Source organism: Electrona antarctica (genome assembly GCF_951216825.1).
Source record: "Electrona antarctica genome assembly, contig: scaffold_119, whole genome shotgun sequence".
NCBI lineage: Eukaryota > Metazoa > Chordata > Actinopteri > Myctophiformes > Myctophidae > Electrona > Electrona antarctica.
In genome coordinates, this window is record NW_027637418.1 from 299,141 (window position 1) to 316,164 (window position 17,024).

Consider the following 17,024-nt stretch of genomic DNA (forward strand, 5'->3'; position numbering starts at 1 on the left):
CATTGCGGTTATGTTAATTATGTACGATGTCTACACGAGACCGGTAAACTGCTTCGTTTTCAATAGAAAGTTGTAGTACACATGGCCGGCCTGTAGATGGCCACCAAAAAAGTCTGTCTCACTCACACTCTCCAACAGACATCCTCAGCCACGCTCCAAAAGTGCAAAAGTGGCAGCACCTGTCACTCATTAGTAGGCTAATCACTCTGTGAAGAGTGCATATGTTTCTCCACAACGGACGTTTTCGCTTCTAAACCCTTGCTTTTCCCTGTGTGTCACTCAGCAATAAGGTGAAACTAGAACACAAAGATGAGTAGCCTATTTATTTGTTAACACGCAGCACCCCCCCCCCTCTCTCTCTCTCTCGTGCGCACTGCTGCTGTGACTGTGAGACTGACACAGACGCGGTCAATAATATATAGCATAAATAATAAGCCAAATATAACACTTTCCCTCTATCTGTGATCAGCTCCTCACACACATAACTCCTCTCTCGTGCATGCACGCCTGCTCAATCTCAGCAACTGTTTGCGTAAATATGTATACATTTTTCCCGATCGGGGGTGTTGTTTCTGTTCTCCAAAAATAGCTCCTCTACAAGCTCATGCATGCGGGCTGCAGATCGGCTATTTTTGGATAAGAGATTTATACAATTTACAATTTAGGCATTTAGCAGACGCTCTTAATCCAGAGTGACTTACATTAGACAGGAACAAAAGTATGGGAATACATCACATATATAAAATGCATTTATCAAGAAACATGCGTAGGCTAAGAACGTAACTAGAACATATCTATATAATGACACTATACATATTAACTATACATATATACTATACTATGCTATACATATGTACTATGATGTGCTATGACTATATACAATGTAATTATTGTGCTCTCTACATGACATGCTATAAGTCTGTTTCAAATGCTATCTAAGTCTAAAAAGTGCTATCTAAGGGGGTTTATAGACATTATGTGCAAATATAAAATAGCTGTGATACTTATGTGAGTGGTTATGGTGAAATAAACCATTAACACTGGTTAGTTTGGAGGGGGCGAGGGGACTATGACATCACCGTTTCAGCAAATTAGGCGGCATTTGCTATACACACGGAGACGTGAAAGCGCGCGTCTCCAAACTTTCCCACTCTGGAAGGTAGTTTCAAAATTAGCCGTTTATGTCCCCCAAAACGCCGTCTCCATGTGACAAAAAGGGCAGATCGGCTAATTACTTGCCCAAGAAACACCGAAATCGTCCTCATCTGGATGGCCCCTCAGTTACCACCGTTTTGGTGCTAAATACAGAGAGAAGGGCTGGAGAGAGCGGTGGTTTGCTCTTCACTGCAGCTCATCGACATCATGTTGTAGTTTTCGGTGATATGTGATAGCGGTGGTCACCTTATCACCTATAACTGGAGTATGAATTGGCCTTTAGAGTCTTTGTAATAATTAACCCTGAACTTTGGTATTGCAATTGTTTCTTTCCAGACTCTGTGAGGAGTCCAGACAGCAGGTGCAGATGAACTCTCCAGACCCAGCCAGACCTGTTTCAATTAAACAGGAGGTACCTGAAGACCAGCCAGACCTCTGTAAGTCTCTCTCTCGTCCAGCTCGAGTCGAAGGTGTTCATTGTCACTTGATGCAACAGTTGCTAGCTGCACTATAGGCAGTCAAATGATTTGTGCTTCAACAGTGTGGAATAAGACACGATTAAATGTTATATAAAGGTAATACTAGTACAACATAAATAATACACATTAAATCTGCCAGGACAGTAGAATATTTTCTTTAGAATTTGGTCAGGTATGCACTTCCATTGTCTGGAAGGATGGAATGTTTCTGGTTATATGGCCTGTTGCACTACACACAGTGCCAACTTATGACTGAAATAGTGAGTCACCGGTTGCAGGGTTTTTTTTCTTTCTTTTTTGATTGAAAGATCTATTAACAGATTGGAGAATTACAGTACATTTCAAGCACAACTCAATACAAAACTGTTAACTGTGGACGTGGAAGGAGTCAAGGGATTCACATGTATCAATGACATGTTGGTAGGGCGTTCCACATTTTGGTGGCATAGGAGTGAAAATAATTCAGTCCCTTGTTTGTGCCAAATCTGGGTTGCATATGGTTTGTTTAACTCCCTCTGGTGTTATGGGTGTGGACTTCGTTGACATTAAGGAAGACAGGTACATGGGTATCTTGGTGGTGTATCTGTACTCTGTCGTCAACCCTAAGCCATTCCAGCCTATCAAAGTGGGCAGGGGTGAGGTGGGTTCTGGGAGTGAGGCCAAGTAGCAGCCTGACCAGTTTTGTTTTGGGAAGTCTGGAGCCTTGTTTTAAGGGCCTTTGAGGTGCTGTGGTACCAAGAGGTGCATGCATAGTCGAATAAACCTTGTACGAGGGCTCCTGTAAGGGTCTTGCTTTAAAAATGCAGTGGCTTGTTTTGAAAATCTAACATCTAAACTAATATTTCTTTGATGTATATACCGTTACTATAAATACACATAGGAGTGTGAATCACATTGAGTGACATAATCAGTCTGGTGTCTCTACTTATTAAGCGCTGGCTAAAGTATGTGTGTATAATAAATCACCAAAACATTCATTACTATAGACATACACAGTATTTATATTCATTATTATAGACATGCATGGTATCTATATTCAATATTATAGACATACAGTACATAGTATTTATAATGACGAATGCATCAAATCATTTGTTAATTAGGATTATATGGCCATATTATTGGGCTTGTTTTGGCCTGTTTTTGAGTGGTGCAACCACTCCCTTACGGAGCTGTGTGTGGGTGGGTGGCTGGGTGTGTCTGAGCACGAAAACAGCATGGTGGTTTTTCACCACCTGTGCGCAACCTAACACAGACGCACATATTAACTGTATATATGGTGATTCCGGGTGTGCCAGTACAGTTACAGTACAGTACAGTACAGAGGGTAAAGTAGAGGGACCCCCACACGGTAACTCTGTCATTTCTCAACCGTTTCGGACGCGGGGCGGCTCGCCCGATTGCGTTCCTGTGGGTCTGGATTAACCTGTGATGTCATGGCTGCGGCCACTGTCCTACTTTGACTGTTATGCTAACGAGAGGCAGCTATACCGATGTAATCCGATCAAAACATGGATTAAAGAATATAAACCCTGGAAAACGTAGTCTACGGTTCTGGTGGGCTTCACGATTAATTTAATCCTACGATTACTACGGTTCTAGCGGGCTCCTCTAGCTAAGGAATCCATTACTTACCTGGGGTGTATTTTGGATAACAAGCTTTCAGGAGGAAGTATATGGCACAAAAAGTAGTTTCAAAAGTAAGTGAAAGAACAGCATTTCTAACTAGAATATCCAGTCTTCATCATAAGACCTCATCAAACCCTGTACACTCAAGACAGTGACACTGCCCCCGCTGCCACCCTTAGATCTCCATATATGGAGCTGACATGTTCTGACATTCCATATGTTGATCTGACCTCATCAAACCCTGTACACTGAAGACACGCTCATATATGGCCAGTACAGAATTCATTCCATATGTTGATCTGACCCCCCATGCCAAAGCGCCAGTGCTCGCCTATATGTCACCCAGGCGGATGCGTGCACGCGAGGCACTTTTGGGGCGAGGTCGCTTCTTACCCTGAGGGCGTCTTACTGGTTTGAGTTAAAGTATCAATACGGCCCTGCCCCTTTTGGCGTCCCAACTGCAACCTTATACAAATGTAGTTAATCAATGATCATCATTGTAGTTTCAAAAAAGTCAAGTCGAGGGGCACGGTGGCACAGTTGGTAGTGCTGTCGCCTCACAGCTAGAAGGTCCTGGGTTCGATTCACGCTTGGGACGCTGTGGGTGCTGGCGGCGTGTCTCCTCCTCCGCGTCATCAGTGCCCATACCCGAGGCGGGGTTGGCGAAAGGGCCTTTCTGTGTGGAGTTTGCATGTTCTCCCCGTGTCCCCTAGGGTAGGTACCCTCACAAAAAACATGCAGTAATCCTGGTCTCTAAACTGCCTCCCCCTGGCCAGCCGGGGCGCCTGATGGAGAGGAAAGGAACTGGTTGGAATAACGTGTTCCTTCCACGCGCTACGTCCAACCAGGGAAACTCCCCCCTGCCAGGTGTAAAGGAGCAACTTGGACACTCGGGCATGAAGGAAGCATGAGTTCAAGTCCGTTGCTCTCCCCATGTCCCCCATATATGGGGACTAGGTTGGCGGAGGGTGTGTAGAGCCCAGGATCACATTAGATAATTGACACAGGGGTGAAAAATGGGCTACAAAATCGTGGGATAAAAAATATTAAAAAAAGAAAAAGTCAAGTCTTACGATTTGTAACACACGTTACCGCAGTGAAAATTGTTCTCTGCATTTGACCCATCTACCGTGAGTTATGCACTCACGGTAGATGGTTGTTGCATGGCATGCAAAAATAGAACAGATCCACAAGCTATCAACGGGTAAAAACAGAGATGCGTTTTAGCTTGTAGATTTGTTCTTGTTAGGCTGCACAGCCTGCGCACAGTTATGACGTAGCGTATGCGTCTATGCAACCGTCGCACTCGCTTCACTTCCAAACAACAACAGACAGACAGAAAGACCAGAGCTTGGCGGACCATGACAGAGACATGTATCGGCATTATTTTGTATTCTTGTCTGTCAAAGATGCCAAGTATATTAATGTTCGTTGTAAACTTTGCGTGGGCAAAATAAACACTTTGTCTATAAACGTGTCAAAGCATCTGTTTAAAGACGCACAAGAAACACAGAGCTCCCCCCCATGCAGGCAAAACTTTCAGATTTCAGTAGAGAATAGATCCGCAAGGACATTAAACGGAGACTATCTGAAGAATTGGCTCATCGCTGGGTGTATTGTTGTAGACGAGAGGTTAACCCTCATGTGCAGTTGACTCGGCCTCATTTAGATCCATCATGGTCCATCAAAATACCTTGTCAGGCTGCCTCCAATCTGAGAACCCATCGGCAAATAAAGGAATAGCAGCGCCCTTTTATCCTTGAAATTGGACGTGAGTCAACAGTCTGTCTTGAGAGACTATAGGCTGCCTCAAAAAGGTCAGAGACTGTTGCTTTATTGTATATGTTATTTATGTATACAATATATACTGTTTTGAGATGCTGCAGCCATGTGTGTGCAGTTCAGTTTGTTGATGTTGAATTACAAATGTGGAATGCAGAAGAAAATGACTAATGAGAGACTGTGTGTGCGTGCGTGCGTGCGTGCGTGCGTGTGTGCGTGCGTATTACTGAGCAAACACGGAAGTACCAACTTAGGAAGATCTTACTCGACAGTTATGTTTTGTTTATCCTAGATATACAGTAGCCTAGGCGCTCGGTGGAGCATTAGCAAAGCGCCTGCCTACCACGGCCCGGGGCCCGGCCCCTCACCTTCACTCAAAGCGGCCCACAGCAGACTCTTATGAGAATACTGATATATTATTGATTTAAGCGGTTAGCCTACAATGCCAAACATGCAAACATGACCCGCTTTAAGTACTTCAGTCTGTATTAGCAGTTTAATGACTAGTAATTAGCATTGTATTACCTTTTGCTCTCTTTTATGTCAAATGTATTTGTATTTAAAAATAGCAAGAAATTATTCAGGAATCCAATACAAAAATAGCCGATCTACATGCTCAAACGTGTTGTTTTGAACTTGTAGCGGCTTTTTTTTGGTTGCTATTTTTGCGTGACACTGTTAGAATGACAAAAACGGACATTCATTTATGAAAAAAGTTAAAATATGGAGATCAGGTTTCTGCCCGACAGCAATGCAATGTGGCCCGTCGCCCTCTGGAGTGAGTGTGGAAATACAGTGGCCCTCTCCATCAGCAAAGTTGCCCACCCCTGATATACTGTGGGGCGACTGTGGCTCAAGAGGTAGAGCAGGTCGTCCAATGATCCATGGGTCGGCGGTTCGAATCCCGGCTCCTCCTGTCTACATGTCGAAGTGTCCTTGGGCAAGACACTGAACCCCAAATTGCTCCCGATGTGCTGGTTGGTACCTTGCATGGCTTCCGCTGCAATCGGTGTATGAATGTGTGTGTGAATGGGTGAATGTAATGCACAATCTATGTAAAGCGCCTTGGATAAAGGCGCTATATAAATGCACTTTTACCATATAAATGCACCATTTACTGTATATCTCTGCTGTCGGGAGGAAACCTTAACTCCAAAATCTTCATTTTTCAGGAAATGGAAAAACAAATGTTACATTTTTCAGAAATTGAAGAAAACCGTATATTTTTGAAACAAAGCAATACTGCTTCATCAAAGTTGGTATTGTGACTTTGTATATTATCAGATTGTGTCATTATATATCACCACTTTACCCGAATACAGCTCAAGTGGAGTTAGGAGGTTTTCTCTGTCAAGATAGTTCTTATCAATGACAGAGAAACCTCTTAACTCCACTGACAATGGATCTCCAAGTTTGATTAGCGCGCACACACACACACACACACACACACACACACACACACACACACACAGATAAACTGTCGTTATTCTTTCTGAGCTGCAGTCAGTGCCCCCACAGAGCAGTGGAGTTAAGTGTTTCAGAGATTCTTTCAGAAGCGCTTTTTGATACTTTCCATTGGTTCAATATGTTCATAACAACACACCAGACGTAAACGGTGTTCAGTAGCATCGATTTATGAAAAAAAAAATCTAAAACCTCAAAAATTGAGTTATGAGGTTTCCTCCCGACAGCAACGATATAATATATGTTTTCATATTACTATCCATCTTTATTCTTTAGGAGTTTGCAAACTTTCCATTTTATTTTTATTTTATTAGACGTCAAGCAAGAAAAACAAGTTCAAACATCATCGTCAAGGATAAAAAACACAATACAGTCTTCCGACTTATTTCCATTGTGGTCCTTGGTCTGGGACAAACAACATTATCTACTCATGTCGTCTCTTCCTTGGTCCATGCAGCGGGACCCTATAGGGTCACGAGGAGCAGAAGAGGTCCGCTACACGAGCCTTGAGTGACTCCACTACTCGACGTTCAAGTGGTTTAATTATCCTCTTATCTGGTCTGTCAGATCTGATGAAGATGCACTGGTGTGGGTTAGGGTTTAATTATCCTGTGGTCTGTCAGATCTGATGAAGATGCACTGGTCTGGGTTAGGGTTTAATGGGCTCTATGCACACAGACGTACTCTTCCTACTTCTGGGCCGCTTTCCTACTTCCTTCACAGGTGTTACCGATAATACTAATTCAGGCTCTGTTCCATTTAGTGTGCAGTGGTTCTCAACCTTTTTTATTTTATTTCAAGGACCCCCATGACTCTGAGAGTATACAAATGGAAACCCTTACGGATCCATTTGGTTCCATTTGTACACTCTCAAGAGTTTCACACCTGTACGGGACCATTTGGAACCTACTCAAGATCACATTGAGACCCACTGGTGTAGCAGAGTGTTGCCAGTGATCCATTCATTAGTATAATCGGTAACACCTGTGAAGGAAGTAGGGAAGGGGCCCAAGTTCTTTCCAAAATGGCGTGTGTGCACATAGCCCATTCTCCTGAAGACGTACTGGTCTGGGTTAGGGTTTAATTGTCCTGTGGTCTGTCAGATCTGTCCCCGTGGGCCAAGCAGCACCTGGACGTGATGTCGCCCCCTGGAGGACACCACGAGCACCACACCGACACACCGTACAGCGCCGCCCGCTGCCCCCCCGGCTACGACATGTCGTCTTGGGCCAGCGACAACATTTCGGCACTCAGCGCCTCTTCCCTGCTCGGGCACCACAGCGACCCGCACGGCGCCCGCCGGCCCCCCGCCAATGACCCCGTATCGGCGCCCGGCGTCTCATACCTGCCCCAGCGCTACGCCGAGCAATACTCGGGACCGGAGCTGCACTATGACTCTTTCCTGCCCCAGCGCTACGCCTATGACACCTTGCGGCCTGCCGAGCCGGGGCCTTACCTGAAGCCCGAACCAGCGGCCCTGGGCCCGGGGGGCGTGGCTCAGGATATGACATGCTACAGCCCAGCCTGGCCTCAGCAATTCCCGCCCGCGTACAGCGGCACCTCCTACCTGCCCGCAGGTATTCTCCGCCTTCATACACAGTACACACCTGCAGGTCGTTAGCCCTGTAGCATAATTGGCTAATGTCTTTTTTTTGTCAAATTGACATTTGTGTCTAACTCCATCCATTCATTTTCAACCGCTTATCCGTAGTTGGGTTGTGGGGGCAACAGCTCCTCCAGAGAGCTCCAGACTTCCCTCTCCAGAGCAACATTTGTAACTTCATTCTGGGGGATCCCGAGGCGTTCCCAGCAGATATAATTCCTCCGTCTCATCCTTGGTCTGCCCGGGGGTCTCCTTCCAGCGAGACGTGCATCGAGGACCTCCCTAACCAGATGTCCAAACCACTAGGTAATCTCCACCCCATGGCGGCACGTTCATACACACCTGCATGTTGTTAGCTTCGTAGCATATTTGGTTATGGTCATCTTTTGGTCAAATTGACATTTGTGTCTAACTCTACTCTCGTAATACTGTTGCTTCATTGTGCCTTATTGCCTATGCCAATCAAAATGCTTGTTACATTCTATGTCCTCAGCCTATCCGAATGCTTGTTACATTCTATATGTCCTCAGCCTATCAGAATGCTTGTTACATTCCAAAATGTGCGTTTAAGTCAACTTTTTGACATGGGCAGAATGTTTTTAGGAGGGCCGCTCATGAAGATTACATTATATGGCAGCTGTATCTATGGACTTATGGGCACTTAGAGCACTTATGACTAGTGATCGGCCGATAATCGGCCACGGTCGATTAATTTAAGCAATATAACCTTTTAAAGGCCTAAATAACAGAATATTTCTTCCTCTCAACCATTTCCCTTTGTCTTTGTTTTCAATACAGTGTTGCATCACCAGTCTGGCGTCCCTGTCCTGTCAGCTGTGAATGAACAAAGAAGCTTGGATAAAGCAATCTGCCACTCCTGTGACCAGTGTGGAAAAAACTTCAGTAATGTGCACCGCCTTAAAAAACACCAGCAAATTCACACTGGAGAGAAACCCCACAGTTGTGACCAGTGTGGAAAAAACTTCAGTAATGTGCACAACCTTAAAAAACACCAGCAAGTTCACACAGGCGAGAAGCCGTACCCGTGTGAACTGTGTGGAAAACACTTCGGTTCAATGTACCACCTTAAAAGACACCAGCAAAGTCACACTGGAGAGAAACCCCACAGTTGTGACCAGTGTGGAAAAAAGTTCATTCAGAAAGAGAATCTTAAAACACACCAGAGTAATGTAGAAATACTCTGTTACAAATATAATTCAAAATTGACTTGAGTCATTGCCTGAGGAAGGTCCGGAGGGACCAAAACGTTGCTTCATTAAATAAGAAAATACTCATGTATCGAGCAAATACAGTGTGCGGGTGTATTCTATTGTTTTCATCAAAATTGACTTGAGTAAAAGTACAAAAGTATTGGGCATACAAATGTACTTAAAGGATAACTTTTTCAACCAAGGTTCATGTTTTAGGTTGTAAGTAAAAGATTAGTCTTAATTTAATTTGCAGTTTTTCTTTAGAATTAGCGATTTTTGCTGTTGACAGGTGCCGGGCCATTCGAGCATGGAGCTAAATATGTATTTTTTTTATTTATACAAAATGTTATAGCTATTTATATTTGTATTTTACTATGGTCCTACTAGACCCCAAGAAATTACATCTGGCCACAAAAGATCACAGGATCTACTGAATGATCTACTGGGGGGAAGCCACATTGTATGTTGTAGGCTCAATATGTCAGTTTGACACATTCAGTAGATCCTGTGATCTTTTGTGGTAAGATGTAATTTCTTGGGGTCTAGTAGGACTATAGTAAATGATAAAAATAGAAATTGCTATACAATCTAGTAAAAAAAAAAAAAAAAACATATTTAGCCCCATGCTCGAATGCCCCAATCTTTACTTTCTATAATAACCTAATACATGAACCTTGGTTGAAAAGTAACAAAAGTAAAAGTAGGCCTACTAATTATGCATAACGTCCCCTTTCAAGTTTTCAAATGTATACAAATCATTTGAAAACAGCAGATCTCCAAGCTCACATTGTGTAGTTGCAGTGTTTACAAATAAATGTTTTAAATTCATGTTTTGTTCAAATAAAAGTTTTCAAATAAATGTAATGGAGTAAATATGTATATCCGAAATGCAGTGGAGTAGAAGTATTGGAAATTGTAAATACTCAAGTAAAGTACAAATACCTCAAAACTTAGTTACCTCCCACCACTGAAGACACTTTACAACATTTAGCAGACACAGTTATCCTCCCCATAAGGTACTTAATCACATACCTAGAATTGTAATATATTTAATTGTAATCATGCATTATAGTAAGAGAAATCTATGAAAATCTGGGAACTAAATCGTTACCAAGAAATGTCTTCACCAATGTGTTTCTAAAGGTGTCTAATAACATGTACTAAAAGTTTGAAATTCAACTCCCGTGGGAAAATTGAGTTATTAGCATAATATGTGACCATACCCATAACATCCTATATAAGGCAAAAAAGTCCAAATTTCATCATTCTTTAAGTAGCATGTGACATATGAAACTAGGGTGTTTGCATGATTCTGAATCCATTCCAAGCATTAGTTTTGCACAAAAAACACTCCTTGGGAGGAAAACGGCCACACAAACGTGATGAGGTCAGCACATTTGGTCAACTGGATATGGCCTAATTTAGCCCAAGGAGTGTTTTTTGTGCAAAACTAATGCTTGGAATGGATTCAGAATCATGAAATCACACTAGTTTCATATGTCACATGCTACTTAAAGAATGATGAAATTTGGACATTTTTTTCCTTATATAGGATGTTATGGGTATGGTCACATATTATGCTAATAACTCAATTTTCCCACGGGAGTTGAATTTCAAACTTTTAGTACATGTTATTAGACACCTTTAGAAACACATTGGTGAAGAAATTTCTTGGTAACGATTTAGTTCCCAGATTGGTCAAATACCTGATAAAATGCCCTTACTATTATTATTTAAAAAGGTATCTTGTATCCAGCGTCTCGCATCTAGGATTGCATGTCTTGGATGTGCATGCTTTGTAAACGTTTGGTATGAAGAATGAAACCTAACCGACAGGGTATTTGAACAAATAAAATTATTTTTTATCATTTCCATAAAATAGTTTGTGTTTTTATTTGCCCTTTGTCGAGTGGTGTTCCTGTCCATGTCTTAATTGAGACTGCAAGTGATCACTCCATCAGTGTGCACATAATACCTAATACTATAATCAGTGATGGACAAAAGTACTCAAGTTTAGTACTTGAGTAAAAGTATCAATAGGCTAGGGATAAGTGTTCTGCACATCACTAAATTGGTGCTGCTGATTGTACATGATCTTACTAGTCCCATTTTATGTACTTTTCACAATTTCACATTCTAATTTATTCAGGCATTAATGTTTTATTAAGACACCACTGAATAATTGTACAGCAAAGCTAATGCTGTAAGCATTACAATAGTCTTTGCGTACTTAGTTTTGCCCAAAATTGCTGATATTACAGCTGTACAGCTTTCTTTTGTTTTGTTTTTTGTTTTAACCCATTTGAGTGCATCTACAAGGTAGTAGAGTTATAGCCTCCAAAGCAGTTCTTGTTTTAACAATAAATTAAATGCTTTTTTTTCGTCCAAACTGTAAATCGTCTCCACAAACCGTACTTTGCTCAGAATTAATGCTGTTGAATTAATTTTGGGTTTGTTTCCAGTAGGACGACATTACAAAGCGAACACACACATGTAAATCCCTTCCACTAAATGTGATTGGGTAAAGCGTGGTTGGCTTCCTAGTCTACTTGTAGGCCAGTGATGCATATTTTGAACAGACTCGTTGGCGTGAGTCAACAGTCTGTCTCGAGAGACTAGCAGGGGATCCACCGCGGCGGAGTCAGTGGTGGCGGTTTGGTTCTACAAGCTAACGTGTCTCTATATGTATTCATGGTTCTCTCATTGTATCTTTTTTTCTAGACTCCCTGCACCTCTCTGTGAGTGAAGAGGAGTTTCCCCCTGAACAACATCAGGAGAGGAGCTCCAGTCTGGTCAAGGACGAAGCACAACCTCCACAACATGAGAGGAGCTCCAGTCTGGTCCAGGACGAACCAGAGCCGTCTCCACAGATTAAAAAGGAACACGAGGAGCTACTAGAAACAACACGGAGGGCTGAAGCCTCAACGTGGACTAGTGAAGGAGATGATGATGACGATGATGACGGTGGTGGTGATGATGATGACGATGATGATGATGATGATGATGATGATGAAAACAGAGACACAGAGCCTCTAGCTAGCACCTCAACTGAAGACATGAAAACACAAGCTTATATAAACTACTGGGTGCCATCACAACAATCCACTAGTGATGAGAAGCTCCTCTCTTCACACTGTTCTGAATCTGACACCGGAGATGATTGCGGGGAGACAAGTGGAGTTGTCCACACCGGAGAAAGACCTTTCCGCTGTAAACTGTGTGGCAAGAGCTTCAAACGGTCAGGTCATGTGAAGACACACATGCTTGTCCACACTGGAGAAAAACCTTTCCACTGTGAACTGTGTGGAAAGAGCTTCAGAGGGTTAACTGTCCTGGAGAGACACCAGCGTGTTCACACTGGAGAAAAACCTTTTCAATGCGAACATTGTGACAAGAGTTTCAATCAGTCACATCACCTAAAGACACACATGCTTGTCCACACTGGAGAAAAGCCCTTCCACTGTAAACACTGTGACAAGAGTTTCATTCGGTCAGATCAATTGAAGACACACCAGCTTGTCCACACTAGGGAAAAACGTTATAATTGTAAACATTGTGACAAGAGTTTCAATTTGTCATCTACGCTGAAGACACACCAGCTTGTCCACAATAGGGAAAAACGTTATAATTGTAAACATTGTGACAAGACTTTCAATTCGTCATCTATGCGGAACGCACACCAGCATACTCACACTGGGAGAAAACATTTTCAATGCGAACATTGCGCCACGAGTTTCAATAAATCATCTAAGCTGAAGGCACACCAGCGTGTCCACACCGAAGAGAAACCTTTCCACTGTTCACACTGTGACAAGGGTTTCAAAGGGTTAAGCGACCTGAATAGACACCAGCGTATCCACGTTGGAGAAAAACATTTCCACTGTAAACTGTGTGACAGGAGTTTTAATCAGTCAAGCACTCTGAAGACACACGAGCTTTTACACACTGGAGAAAAACCTTTCCGCTGTAAACTGTGTGACATGAGTTTTACTCAGTCAGGTACTCTGAAGAGACACCAGCTTGTCCACGCTAGAGACAAACACAATTGTGAACATTGTGACAGGACTTTCGATTCATCATCTACGCTGAAGGCACACCAGCATGTCCACACCGGAGAAAAACCTTTCCACTGTAAACTGTGTGACAAGAGTTTTACAAAGTCAAGTACTCTGAAGACACACCAGCTTTTCCACTCTGGAGAAAAACCTTTCCGCTGTAAACTGTGTGACAAGAGTTTTACTCAGTCAAGTACTCTGAAGAGACACCAGCTTGTCCACACTGGAGAAAATCTTTTTCAATGCGAACATTGTGACAATACTTTCAATTTGGCATCTACGCTGAAGGCACACCAGCATATCCACACTGGAGAAAAACCTTTCCACTGTAAACTCTGTGACAGGAGTTTCATTCGGCCAGGTCAATTGAAGGAACACATGCTTGTCCACACTGGAGAAAACCCTTTCCGCTGTAAACTGTGTGACAAGAGTTTTACTCAGTCAAGTACTCTGAAGACACACCAGCTTATCCACACTGGAGAAAAACCTTTCCACTGTCAAGTGTGTGACAAGAGTTTTAATCAGTCAAGTACTCTGAAGAGACACCAGCTTGTCCACACTGGAGTAAAACCTGTGTGACAAGAGTTTTATTACGTCAGCTCAATTGAAGGAACACCAGCCTATTCACACTGAAGAAAAAAAAAAGAGGTTCAGTACGTCATCTAAGCTGAAGTTACACCAGCGTGTCCACATGGGAGAAAAACCTTATAGTTGTAAATACTGTGACAGGAGTTTCAGTGCTCTTTAACTGCCAAGCCCCATTCACAAGCCTGCGGTAACCTTTTCATTCCATTCCATTTTTTAGAAGATTCTCTGTTGAACCAATATGAACACGAAATATATCAAAATAAACTTTAGAATGTTGTCTGGATTCATGGAAAAAATAAACTGAGTTGATAACATGTTTTGTTATGTAGATAAATAAAGCTTGTTCTTCATGTGTACCCTTGTCTGAAAACTACTATTGGCGTGAGACGCATTTGAATGTTTCAAACACCTCTAGTCTAGGTTCTACTATAGTGACATATTCATGCCATATCTCAAATTAAACCTGAGGTTGTCAAGTGTAAATGTAAAAAAAAAAGAATGTTGCATTATCAAAATCTCAGCCTCTAAAATGCAGCATGCATGTCAACATACTGCTGTACTTTGTGGCCCCAATCCGGCTTTGACTGCTGAGAACACTGAAATGGCACATGGCAGAAGATTAAAAAATGTTTTGGCTGTAAGTGGACATTCTACGCTGCATTTGGATATGCATTATGTTCACATAGCAATAGCAGTACAATGTCTAGGGATGCATGTTTCTCAAAAATCTGTTTATGAGAGAAACCTAACACTGCTATCAGTGAGGACATTTAGGTTTCACACCTTTCTGTTCTGCTGACTTTGCCTACAGTTTAACCCACCTGTGTCATCAGCTACCAATGACAAAACAAAAAATAAATAAAGACTACGTTTACATGTCAGGGTTCCTGACACATGGGCCTAGTCCTACCTAATTTAATTTCAGATATTAAACTTTATAAGACATAACAAATATAAAAAGGTGAGAATTAGTCAGCACCAAGAAAAGATTCAACATGTCTTTGACATGGTGTTTCGTCATTCCCATCATTGACATTGGCATGTAGCCAAATTGTTGCGTCACTCACCACAAGAAGGTATATCACAACCAACGTACTGTATCTGGTCACTTCACCAGTCCAAGATGATACGACTGACGGCCCTCTTGTGTTGCATTGGTAAGTCTTACCGAAGAGGCACAATGATGAGTTTGTATCATTTTAATTATTTTTTGCAGTTTTATTTTGGCAGTGATGGAATAAGTAGGTCTACTCAAGTTTATTTTACTTAAATGACATGATCGGTAGGTCATTTCAGTTTTGGTCATTTCAAACAAGGGTTTTTTATTATTATTTTTGAGTGTAAGAACAACAGATTCTATTATAGCATGCTAACTTTCCAGGAATAGAAAGCTGGCCGTTTCTATTAGCTTGGAATCCCCATTGATGATGTCACTCGTAGGTGGGTTTCAGAACTGTCAACAGCCCTCGTCTGAGGCACAGACCGAGTAGACAAAAATGGTGCCATCTTTTAATGAGCATTAATGAGGACCAATTATAAGATGCGTTGAAGATGTGTGAAGTAAAAGTATCTATCTATCGTATTGTAGAAATACTCTGGAATTCACAATTTAATTGAGTAAAGGTTCTAATGTATTGGCATAAAAATATCCTTAAAGTTTCAAAAGAAAAAGTACTCATTATTATTATATACTCATTACACAAGTTTTCTAAATGTAATCCTGTAAAAAGTAGCCGAACAACAAACACACAACGTGTATATGCGATGAATGAAATGAAACCAAATGGACCCGTACGGGTCCATTTGGTTTCATGTTACACTCTCAAGCGTTACATAATTGTTAAACATCCTGCATTACTTAATTTACAAGAAGTCTACACAATTTAATAATGTATAGAAGAATAGTTTATTTTGATCAACGTTTGCCTGTTATCTCTCCTAATGGTACCAACATCAACGACAACAACATATTCTTTAGTTTTGGTCTGAGAGGCTAAATGTCATCAAACGGTGGTCCGTGGCTCAGATGGGTCTGAGAGGCTAAATGTCATCAAATGGTGGTCCATGGCTCAGATGGGTCTGAGAGGCTAAATGTCATCAAATGGTGGTCCGTGGCTCAGATGGCTCTGAGAGGCTAAATGTCATCAAATGGTGGTCCGTGGCTCAGATGGGTCTGAGTCTGTGTGTGTGTGTGTGTGTGTGTGTGTGTGTGTGCGCGCGTGTGTGTGTTTGTTTCAGGTCTTGCTTAACTACAGTAAACATCAGGTGTGTGTGAACCCCTCCAGAACTTGCAGAGCTGCATTCTACACCCAATACAAAGTAGCACTTTGGGGTCATTTTAACGTCAACTCTGGCTTTTTTTTGGTGTTGCACCCCGGACAGTTTTCTTTGTTTGTTGCTTGATTCACTATTATTTAAGGCCTATATTCATAGTCCAGATTTCGGTGAAGAGGTGACCACCAAAAACTATACAACACGCCGCTCAGCACACAACACATCTCGTCATCTCGTCATCACGTCTCTCTGTTTTTACTAAGCAAAGCAAAGCAAAGTTCTTTGTTTACCCAGGGTGAATGGACTAAGCTCGAGATGCTTGTTTACAGCCAGACCCTGCTCATAGAACATTTCATGGTAGGGGTTCAATGCCTTGCTCAAGGGCACTTCAGCAGTGGTAATTTTAACGTGCCGTTCCAGGGATTCGAACTAGCGACCTTCCGATAACAAGGCCGCTCCGCAAACCGTTCGGCCACCGCTGCCCCACCTCTTCACCGAAAACTGGACTATGAATAGGCCTTCAGATCAGTGGTTCCCACAGTTGGGTCCGAGGACCCCCATGGGGCCATACACTCTCAGAGTTCACTTAACATCGATTTTACAATATAAATTGGGGTCCCAGAGATAGAAATGCTATTAGATTCAAACTGGGGGTCCTTGAAATTAAACAGGTTGAGAATCACTGCTAAAGCCGTAACTTTTCATATCTTTTGTGGGGTCCGTGGGCTAATAAGTGTCAATTTGGGGGTCCTTGGCATGAAAAAGTTTGGGAACCACTGCTTTA

The 17,024-nt window shown here is 42.3% G+C and overlaps 1 protein-coding gene across 1 annotated transcript; it reads left to right on the forward strand.

The window, feature by feature from the left end:
- Window positions 1–261: 261 nt before the first annotated feature.
- Window positions 262–10,387, forward strand: LOC306918947 (uncharacterized protein). Its single transcript, XM_079531784.1, has 5 exons — window positions 262–290; window positions 1,492–1,592; window positions 7,613–8,086; window positions 8,221–8,418; window positions 8,911–10,387. The coding sequence occupies exons 2-5, from the start codon at window positions 1,523–1,525 to the stop codon at window positions 9,342–9,344; spliced, it is 1,176 nt and encodes a 391-aa protein (XP_079387910.1). The 5' UTR covers window positions 262–290; window positions 1,492–1,522; the 3' UTR covers window positions 9,345–10,387.
- The last annotated feature ends 6,637 nt before the right edge of the window (window positions 10,388–17,024 follow it).

Bases quoted from the DNA above. Each gene is read 5' to 3' on its own strand.
- LOC306918947 (XM_079531784.1), top strand. From the start codon at position 1,523: ATGAACTCTCCAGACCCAGCCAGACCTGTTTCAATTAAACAGGAGGTA. The intron at 8,087-8,220 runs GTATTCTCCGCC...GCTTATCCGTAG, and splicing joins CACCTCCTACCTGCCCGCAG to TTGGGTTGTGGGGGCAACAG. The intron at 8,419-8,910 runs GTAATCTCCACC...TTTTCAATACAG, and splicing joins CCAGATGTCCAAACCACTAG to TGTTGCATCACCAGTCTGGC.